Source organism: Ursus maritimus, unplaced genomic scaffold (genome assembly GCF_017311325.1).
Source record: "Ursus maritimus isolate PB19 unplaced genomic scaffold, ASM1731132v1 scaffold_5, whole genome shotgun sequence".
Classification (NCBI taxonomy): domain Eukaryota; kingdom Metazoa; phylum Chordata; class Mammalia; order Carnivora; family Ursidae; genus Ursus; species Ursus maritimus.
Window position 1 is genome coordinate 46154664 of NW_024426663.1, and position 11320 is coordinate 46165983.

Below are 11320 nucleotides of genomic sequence, written 5' to 3' on the forward strand. Positions count from 1 at the left end.
TAATCTACAAAATAAGTGAAAAGAAGTCTAATAAATTTCTAGTTTCCTTTTATGCTCTTATAAAAATATAATATTCTTCTAAAACAATCTTTCCACGTTTTCTTCCTGCTTTATTAACATCCTCAAGCACATGCTTGGCCTGTGTGTTGGGGCTCCTCACATTCATGCTCAGAAAGCTTTAATGTAACTATACAAGCATATTCTTTTCAGCCCTATCCCCAAAGCAAAAAATAAAAAAAAAATTTTTTTTAAATCTGCTCAGTCTTTCAAGTAGTGTGCCTGCCTGAAAGGTTTCTTTTAGTTTGGCTTTTTGTCCAGGCAAGTGCCTTTGGCCCTCACAGGGTCCAGGACCAACTGATCCTTCCTATACAGGCTTAACTAAAACTTTCCCAGGACTCTGGGACTCTTAACAAAACACTAATTAACTTCATCAGGTTTGTTTCTAACAATCTATACTTTGTGCCAAATCCTAGCTTGCCCAAAGTGTTCATGTTTTGAGAGATGAGTCAAAAGTGTTGGTACAAAGCCTAAATCAAACTCTTAAAACAGTCTTGAGATCCTTTGGCAGAATGCTCATATGGTTCCATTTTATAAAGGTGGAAACTCCTTAGAATAGGCAACAGGAAGATGGTCTGGAGATTGCTATAATATGGTCAAATGAATGACAGCTTGGAGTCAGAAAACCTGGGCTCAGGTTTGCAACTTACAAACCTTGCAATCTTGGACAGGTGTTTTAAGCGCTCTACATCACAATTTCCTAATCTGTAAAAATAAGAATAGTGATGCCTCATTGACAAGATATATGCAAGGATTAAATAGTCTGGAGTATAAGAAAGCACTTTGCAACCCATACAGCATCATACAAACCTAAGTCTTGCTATATAGCCATAGTGGTTTTTTTTTTTAACAGTCTAATGTAGGGAGAGACAACTTGAAATGACTGTGCTGAGTGTTAAGTGCAGTGAAAGGGGAGGAGCACCCAGTTCATGTTCTCAGAAGGAAATATGTCAGAACTGAGTTCTGAGACATGAACAGATTCAACAAGGTTGGGGAAGGAAGAGAGGTGCAAAAGCAGAGACAAAGAACAGTAAAACAACATGACATAAGGGAAACGAGCAATTTAGAACCAGTAGAGACGCAAGGGCAGGATGAAAGATGAGGTTGAAGGGATTGATAGGGGTCAGGTCTTGGAGGGTTAAAGATTTGGACCTCTCTCCATGGAAAAGTTGGGTTGGTATAATTGGGTTTAGAACTGATTGTGTTTGAAAGCTGAAAGGAGAGAGACACTAAATACATTCCACTTTCCTTCTCATTTTCTTCAGGGGAGCAGGAGAAAGGACAGCCTATCTCAGGGCCTGGAAGGAATAAAGCAAAGATGAGTGCAGATGTCGGGAGTTTGTCAAAGAGGTGGCATAGACAATGCTGAGTGCTCGGGTAGTTTACACTTGCTAATTTCACTTAGTGTTGTACATGGCTCAGTAATTTTCTAGAGGAAGAGAGATCGTGGTTTATTTTTCCTGTTGAATCCTATCTCAGCAGCCACAGGACTCTGGACTCAGATAAACAGAATAAACCTAAGGGCAGATCACCCTAGCAAGTCCTCAGGTTTACTTAGACCATAACATGTGGTGTGAAGGAAGATGAGCTTATGCTCTGCCAGGAATTGTCTTGCCTAAAGGTTCCCTTCTAGGTTCCCAAAACTGAAAATTAATGAGTCTTATGTTACATGTAGTCAGGTACTAGGAGGCTGATTCCAGAGCTGGCATAGAAAGGAAGCTGAGGGGAGGAGTGGACATCATTATTTCTCTTGTCTTAAACACAAGACACATGAAACTTAGCCAATTTTCTTTTCTGAAAGGGTTCTAGGTTAGGAGACTATGCAATAGATAAAGTATCTATGAATTTTGGCAAAGGAAAGTCTAGTAATAGCATCATGGACAAGATGGAAAAGGTACGCTGAATGATTGTAGTGCTAATTAGGTATATTCACAGAAACCTGAGTAAATGGCCACACTCAAAGAAAAAGAGGTTGATATCTCTGGGTAGTCTGTAATGGTTTACCACAGGGCTCTGACAGAGTCACTATTTTTATTAAAAATCAGATAAAGGTATAGAAGTAAGTGTTATCCAAGCCAAAGATATTGCAAAGTTAGAAAGTAAAAAGTTAAATGTAAGTTTTGGGTGATAGAATAAAGATTCTAAATAGGCTGAAATGATGGGTATGACCAACATGAAGAAATACAACAAGAATAAATAAAACACCTACACTTACCTTAATAAATAAGTTATAAGATAGTGGACATGTGTTTTACTAGAAAATCTTGTGTGTGGGGAAAAAACTCCTAAAGATTTAACTGATTTAACTGGGTAGGAGATGATTAAGAGTCTATAATATATAGTGGTTACAAAAAAAAACTTTACATAATTTCATGTTGCATTGATGGAGATATAAGAATAGCCTCTAAACTTTGAGGTAAGAAAAGATTCTGTAAGATAAAAAAGATTTTAAGTTTAAAAGAAAATATTGATAAAATTTGATAATATTAAAATTAAGAAGTTCTTCTCCAAAATAACCATTAGGAGAGTTAAAAGGCAAACCTCATAGTCAGAAATGTTTGCAACACACATAACAAACAAAAAACTCATAAATAAAATACATAAGAAACTCCTACAAGTCAATTTAAAATTCAGACCACCCACTAGAAAAAATGCACAAATAGCTTAAATCAACACTTGACAAAAAAGGACTCCAAAGAGCTGATAAACACATGAAAACGTACATGAGCTCATTAAAAGTGAGGTAAATGCAAATTAAAGCCATGCTTCCATTGTGTTCATACAATGGTATACTACATGACAACGAAAATGTATAAACTTCAGCATTATACAACATGGATGAATCTTAAAAGTACAATATTGAAAGAAGCCAAATGTTTACAAAATACAAAATGTATGGATTTCTATTATATAATGTCTCAAACTATGTTGTTCAGCGATGCAGGTTTAAATGGCAAACCCATAATAAAAAGTTAAGAAATATTTACCATGAAAAATCAAGATAAGAGCTCTAAGGAGCTATGGGGGTTGTCTTCAGGAAAGGGTAGACAGGAGACCTTGACATGCTATTTTAGACCTCACTAGTTTTAACATAAGTGCTGATATAATAATAATTTGTTAAATGTAATATTTATGTTTTGTTCACTTTTCTAAATATAATTTATATATCACAATTTCATAAAAGGTTGGAAAAATAAAAAAGGAAATGGCCAAGCCATAGAATCTCTGGCCACCAACACATCTAGACACAAACCAGAGTGGAATGCAAAAGTAAATTTCTCACTCTTTAATATGTCCCTGTGCTCAGAATGCAAGATGCCTACAGTGAAACACTTATCCATTCTAAAAGGCCCAAATGGGAAACTGGGAAGAAAAGTACTCACTATTGTCTGTCTTCTATTTTTAACATAGAAAATGGGAAAAAATGATTCCAGATCAAAAAAAAGTTTATCAATAATTATTTTCTTTGTCCCCCCTAAAAGAAACATTTTAATGGCATCACTTACCCAGTAGGCACTATTTATTGTTCTGAATCGAAGAGTATATTTTAAAGAGGAAGAAAGAGGAGCCAACACAGGCCTTTTCCATTTTATTTGAAGCATTCGTTTGATGCCCAAAACTGATTTCGCACTGAAAATCTCAGGTGGTTCAATTTTCACTGAAAATAAAAATCATAAATTTCTCACATTTGCGAAAAGGTCAGAAGGTGCTAATCACAACCATCTAAAACTGAAAAAAAGAAAACTAGAAAGGAAATGGTAACGCATATTTTACAACCTGCTATATGCAGATTGCATTAAGAAGGCAGGGCAAAAGGAATGGTGCCACCCCAGCTTCTCCATGCCACCCCCCAACAAAAAAAGGGATGGCCAGTGAGGATAAGATATGTTTCTATGATTTTTCTGCAAATGCACCTTTTACTGATTGGTTCAGATCTTATGCCAAGAAGAAAGGAGGTCAAAAGAAGAGACTACACAACTAGAAAATGGGCTGTTTCCCTTATCTCCACTCCCCTCAACTTCTCTTTCTTTGACCACCAAAAGTGTCCAGTAGAAAGTACCTCTCATTTCCCTTGAACACTACAAACATTATCACTCAAAATCTCTCTCTTTCAAAATATGTAATATTTTTCTGGTTTAAAAAGTAGCATATGCTCATTCCAAAAAAAATTGTTAAATATAGAAAAATACAAAGAAAAAGTTTAAATCATCCATAATGCCATCAACCAGAGCCCTTATAACTTTCTGGAGTATTTCTAGGCCTTTTTCTATGTAAGTATTTGTATATTTTTTAAATAAAATTGATATAATGCTAAATAAAACCTTTGTCTTCTTAAATAACACTGTTCAATCAGCATATACTCTCTTGCATTAGAAATTCTAGAAACAATGAATTTAATAAGGTTTCAGGATATAAAATTAATATATAGAGTTCTATTGCACTTCTATACACTAGTAATGAAGTAGGAGAAAGAGAAATTAAGAAAACAATCCCACTTACAATTGCATCAAAAAAAATAAAATGCCTCGGAATAAATTTAAACAAAGAAGTGCAAGACCTGTACTCTGAAAACTGTAAGACACTGATAAAAGAAATTGAAGACAACACTAACAACTGAAAAGATATACCATGCTCATGGACTGGAAGAATAAAATTTTTTTAAATGTCCATACTACCCAAAGCAATAAACAGATTCAATGCAATCCCTATCAAAATAACAACAACATTTTTCACAGAACTAGGAAAAAAAACACTAAAACATGTATGGAACTACAAAAGACCCCAAATAACAAAAGCAATCTTGAAAAACAAGAATAAAGCTGAAGGTATCACAATCCAAGATTTCAATCTATACTACAAAGCTATAGTAATCAAAACAGTATGGCATGGGCATAAAAACAGACACATGGATCAGTGGAACAGGATCGAGAGTCCAAAAAGAAACATAAACTTACATCATCAATTAATATATGACAAAAGAGGCAAGAATATACAATGGGGAAAAGGCAGTCTCTTCAATAAATGATTGGGAAAACTGGACAGCTACATGCAAAAGAATGAAACTGGACCACTTTCTCACACAACATACAAAAATAAACTCAAAATGGATGAAAGACTTAAATGTGGGGCGCCTGGATGGCTCAGTCGTTAAGCGTCTGCCTTCGGCTCGGGGCATGATCCCAGAGTTCTGGGATCGAGCCCCACATCAGGCTCTTCCACTGGGAGTCTGCTTCTTCCTCTCCCACTCCCCCTGCTTGTGTTTCCTTTCTCGCCGTCTGTCTCTCTGTCAGATAAATAAATAAAATCCTCAAAAAAAAAAAAAAAAGAAAGACTTAAATGTGAGACCTGAAACCATAAAAGTCCTAAAGAAAACACAAGCAGCAATCTCTTGGACATTGGCCTTAACAACATTTTTCTAGATATGTGTCCTCAGGCAAGGGAAATAAAAGCAAAAACAAACTATTGGGACTTCATCAAAATAAAAAGCTTTTGCACAGTGAAGAAAATCATCAACAAAATGAAAAGGCAATTTACTGAATGGGAAAAGACATTTGCAAATGATCTATCAAATTAGAGGCTAATATCTAAAATATATAAAGAACTCATACAACTCAACACCAAAAAAACCCACAATTTGAAGTAAAAAATGGGCAGAAGACCTGAATAGACATTTTCTAAAGAAAAACAGAGGACCAAGAGATAGATGTAAAGTTGCTCAACATCAGTAATAATTGGAGAAATGCAAATCAAAACCACAAAGAGATATCACCTCATACCGGTGAGAATGGCTAGTATCAAAAAGACAAGAAATAACAAGCATTGGTGAGGATGTGGAGAAAAAGGGACCCTCATATGTATCCATTACCCTTGGCATACCTACTATATCCTTAAGCTTTGAGTTTACTTTTGTGTTTACACCTCTTCCAAGAAAAAGAGGGGGTTTATCTTTTAATAGAGTATATAAGAAAAAAAAAACGATACTTACTTATGGCATCTAAATTCCAATGTGTTATATCAGATTTAATTATACCATCTGCATTTTGAGCTTCCACTTGAATGGTGTAATTATCTGGGTTTGTTATTGTTGGAGGAAGAAAGGAGCAAGAAGCATTTCCCCTTGTAGAATTATCAGCTGGGCAAACGTCACTTTTATATCCGTAAGAGCTTTGAAGGAAAAAGCAGTCAACATGAGTTTAGTACAGCAGTTTGGAAGCAAAGCCATACCTAATATATTAAGCATGTATTTATTAGTTTCACTCTGGGTTTCTCTTGAGGACTATTTCATCCCGAATATGATGCCCCCTCTCCAAATTCCTTCCTCATCTCTTCCAAGGAGAGATCAAATTTACCTGCTTCTTGCCTGAGATGCTATAAGCCACGGAGACTTCCTTGGAACTCTGTAAGTCCATCAAAATCTATGCTTGTAATACATTTCCTATTGGTAAGAAATCCTGACTAGGATCCTGAAAACGCCAGATTCTAGTCTTGTGAAATTATTCTTAAAAGGAAAATAAAATCAAAGAGGATTTGTTAAATAAACTATGATACATACATAGAATTAAAAATATACTTTTTAATAAATCTAGAGTTATTGATATGGAAAGATGCTCATACTCTTATTGGTGGTAAAAGAAAAAAATGGATGCATATTATGTACAGAATAATCACATTTATGTAAACTTATATATTTATATAACTATTCTCAGAGATGTCTGGAAAAGTATTCATCAAAATGTTAAACTCGTTACCTTTGGTGGTGGAATTTCAAGTGATTTTTTAAATATTTTTTATATTTTTCAGATAGAATTTTTTTACCACTGCCATATATAATTTTCAGAAAACTCATTAAATTTTTCCCCTAGACATATAGATAACTTAAATCCTATCAAGCTATCACTTAATGAAGACAAGTACAAACATTGGTAGGAATCAGATGGGTGGGTACAGCCACAGTCCCCAGGGCTGTGGGGAAGATGTAGGAGATGAAATAAGCAGGGAACAGAAACGGACCCACTTTGCAAGATGCCAGTGCTGGCGGGGCCTGGGGGCAATGGAGCAGAGCTTAAATGTAAGGAATTGTAGAATTCTGAAAGTAGAAAAGACTTTAAAGGCTTTCTATGTTTTTTGTGCGGTGCAAAAACAGCCTCCAGAGTAACATTGGGTCGTGGTTACAAGCACAAGCTCTGGAAGCCAACCAGGTTTGAATTCTGAGCCTTGGGCAAGTTTCCTAACCTCTCCATGCCTGAGTTTTCTCATCTCTAAGATGAGAATAGTGATATACCTATAACATAGCACTGTTATGAGGATGAAATGAGCTAATAGGCGTGAAGTTCTTTTAAAATGTTGGCCATTTAGTCTAAAAGTGAAATGTTACTATCATTGTTATAAGTACTATTACTCTAGCTGAATGTTTTTGCCTTTATTCAGGCTGTAACCTCTAAGAAATAACCTTGTTTCCCTTTTCTGCACCTCAAGGGCTCCTTCACATCTCAGTTCAAAAGTCATTACTTGCATAAAGGCATCCCAACTCCTCTTAGTCTTTCCCAAGGAAAACTCCATTCCTATCATTTCTGAGCATGAGTAGGTTTTTTTGTTCATACCACTGACCCACCATCATCTGTTCTCTGGGTTGACCATCCACAAGAAATCCTCCCATTCTACCTGGAAGAGATATTCTCAGTGATAAACTTACAAAAGTACAAACCAGTCTGGGAGTCCTGGAGAGCCCAGCAGTCCTGAGGCCATCGACAGGGATTGTATACAGGCCTAAGAACACCCAGGTGTGGGACACTGGGATGGCTCAGTTGGTTAGCCATCCAACTTCAGCTCAGGTCATGATCTCAGGGTCCTGGTATGGAGCCCCATGTTGGGCTCCCAGCTCAGTGTGGAGTCTGCTTGTCCCTTCCTCCTCACCCTACCCCTGCTTTTCCCCTCCCCTGTCCCTGCTCATGCTCTCTCTGTATCTCTCTCAAATAAATACATAAAATCTTAAAAAAAAAAAAAAAAAAAAAGAACCCCCAGGCGTTTCCTACTTCTACATGACCAGTGCATGAGAATAATGACAATCCACAGGGAGTGCCAGAAGGCAAGGGATGACTCCTTAAAAAAGAAAAATAGGAGTACACTTACTGAGGTTTCCAGATTTACATTCTACTGGTACTTTCTATTCAACACTGGGCCTCGAACTAATAAGTCTGAGAGAAGATAAGACACCTGGACCATGGCTTATTGGGCCTTTATCCCTCTGATTTTCAGAAGCAGAGCTCAACAAACTAGGCCTGCAGATCAAATACAGCCCATCTCCTCTTCTCCTATGGCACATAGGCTAAGAACATGTTTTACATTGCTACGTGGTTGGGGAAAATATATAAAAGAAAAACACTTTGTGGCATGTGAAAATTACATGAAATCCAAATTTCAGTGTTCACAGATAAAGTTTTATTGAAGAGTCTAGGCCATGGGTCTACATATTGTCTATCGCAGCTTTCCCAGCACAGCTGCAGTAGTGTTAATAGTTTCACAGAGACCCAATCTCCTCTAGGCCTGAAATACTTACTATCTGCCCCTTTATAGAAAAGTTTCCTGACCTCTGTTTTAAATCATCTCTCTCCATATCACTGATACATGAGTACTGCAAGGAAAAGTGTTTGCTTTTATCCTTTTCTTCTATTGTAAAACATGAAGTAGACTTCCCTGGTAACACTAGTTACCAATTTCCAAGGAGTGGGGAAAAGAAGAATATATATGAGATCTTGTATTTAAAAACAAAACAAAACAAAAACTTGGAATTACAGACTCTCTTCCTGAAATGGAAAAGACTTAAAGATTGTCTTTCAATATTTCCTAACATGGGGTTCCTTATTCTTAGGGGAACATGAAGGACATAAAGGGTTCCATGAGCTATTTTCACAATTTCAAAAAATTCTGTGCACATGATTAATAAAACACCTAGGTTTTAGCTAGAATTATAATAAAAATTTTTAAATTTTTATTCTAATAGCATTAGGATAAAAAGTGATGCTTGAGGTAGTGAAAAATTTGGGAATCACTGTCCTGGTGGAATACTGTTTGACAGGGTCACACAGCAAATTAGTGGCAGACTGAGAAACATGTGCCTCTTAGTTCTGGGTTTATAATCCCCCTTACTATAACTGGGTCCAGGAAGAAGGACCAGTTTTATGACACATTCTGGAAAGAGGACAAATACAGCTGAATGTAGTAAAAAAACAGATTTTCCACTGTGCTTATAACTGGTGACTACTCAGCCAATTCAGCTCCTTTCAGAGGTGGTCGTCGTGAAGCTACACTCCCCACCCCCCATAGCTGCAGATCCTGTCAGCATGGCTACAGCAGCCAAGCTGTCACCCCAGACACGGGACGCAAATAGGGGTCACCTAGAAACTGTAATGAAGCAAACATTTCATTCCATAACTGACTTGAATCATGAATGAACCAGGAGACTCTGCCTCCTTCCCTTCCTCCCCACTGATAGCACACAAGCTCCCATACTTACTAAGTTCTCTTCACTTTGTACCATGTGTAACTGGCTTCTTTCTCTGGACTCCAGGTGCAAGTAAAATTTTCCTCATAGTAAAAGACACAGGAAATGTTCTCAGGCTTAGCTGGCAGAACTAGATAAACAAACAAACATACATACATAAATATATAAATACATATGTATGTACACACACACACACACAGAGACAATCGTTTCATGAAAATAGGCATATCAAAAGCTGGCCTTTTTTGGTTAGTTGGTACATATAACAGATTCTCCCATTCTGGGCCAAGGAAAGAATATAACTCCCTCTCTTCAATTATTCCCCTTGAAGAACTAGATCTCTACCTTAAAAAAAAAAAAAAAAAAAACCACTTTTTACATTCTTACTCAAAAGCAATATTTGAGAATCAAAAATCATTAAAATACCAGACAAATATAAAGTGTTAGCGAAATACTAAGTAAAGCATCAAATGATGGAACCAGTCTGGATAACTGGGCAATGGATGGTATGTGGAAAGAGAAAAACACAAAATGTTCAACTATGCCACACTTCAACCTTATGTATCAATAATTTTTCCCCAGAAGATTACGTTAATAGAGAAAATTTCTGAAATATCTTCATTTGTATTTTCATAGCTTATAAATCTTGCTCCTTATTGTTTCTCACCCAAAAACACCTATCCCTTCATAGGGAAAACAGATACAAACTAGAATATGGATCTAGACCCTGCAAAGGCCCAGAGATACAATCTACGGGTACATAAACCTAAAGAGGAAAAAATTTTTCACAAACCTATGTTGAAATTTACAATTTCCTTCCATCAAAAATGTGGTCAACAGCCTACAGTTGCATCATTACTCGTGACTTTGTCACCATTAAAAGTCAGAGTATTTTCATATTATATTTCAGTTGTGGCAGATACCTTGATGTATTGATTAAGAAGCACGTATAGTAGTCACAAATTTGTTTCCTTAATAGTTTGATAGCATTCTTTCATTATATTTGAGTTCCTTTGTAATCCAATGCATATTATTTATGCACTTACACATATTATTTTGAGAAGTGGTCCAGACGTTTCACCAGATGCCCAAGGGGTTAATCACACATGCTCATGCATGCACGTACACACATACATAATTAAGAGCAAAGGCAATTTTAAACTAAGGGCAATGTTCAATTCTGAGACTCAAACTAACTTCTTCTTGAGTCTTCGGTAAAACCAGTCTTAAGAAGCAGGCATTTTTGAGAGAGGAAGAGCACTTAGGTTACCTTTACATATGAAAGCAAAGTTCTAGTCCGTCTAGGAGGGAAGCCCCTACCAGACAAGAAATAGGAAAGGGGGTGCCTGGGTGGCACAGCAGTTAAGCGTCTGCCTTTGGCTCAGAGCGTGATCCCGGCGTTGTGGGATCGAGCCCCACATCAGGCTCTTCCGCTATGAGCCTGCTTCTTCCTCTCCCACTCCCCCTGCTTGTGTTCCCTCTCTCACTGGCTGTCTCTATCTCTGTCAAATAAATAAATAAAATCTTAAAAAAAAAAAAAGAAATAGGAAAAACCCCATCACTTCTAGCAAGTAAAATACTGATGGGGGTGGGTGGGGAGACAATGTAAGTAAGGTAGAGTAAGGAGCTCAGGTGTCAGTGTTCCTGATAGAGCAGTAGAAACACACAGATGGATCTGTGAAACAAGATCAACTGGGCTGGTGACCTACTTCATCAGGCACAGCCTGGGGCAGGTCACAAGTCTTTACTCTAAAAGAAGGC

The 11320-nt window shown here is 36.9% G+C and overlaps 1 protein-coding gene across 1 annotated transcript in view; it reads right to left on the minus strand.

The window, feature by feature from the left end:
- The window catches only part of IL31RA (interleukin 31 receptor A), a 35479-nt gene extending 25276 nt beyond the window's left edge, over positions 1-10203 (minus strand). The window contains exons 1-3 of the mRNA XM_008691408.2: positions 9572-10203; positions 6044-6222; positions 3564-3715 (exon numbers count right to left, since the gene is read on the minus strand). Of these exons, the coding sequence (XP_008689630.1) occupies positions 3564-3715; positions 6044-6222; positions 9572-9786 (546 nt within the window). The 5' untranslated portion in view covers positions 9787-10203. The remainder of the gene's footprint in view (positions 1-3563; positions 3716-6043; positions 6223-9571) is intronic.
- Between the last annotated feature and the right edge of the window lie 1117 nt (positions 10204-11320).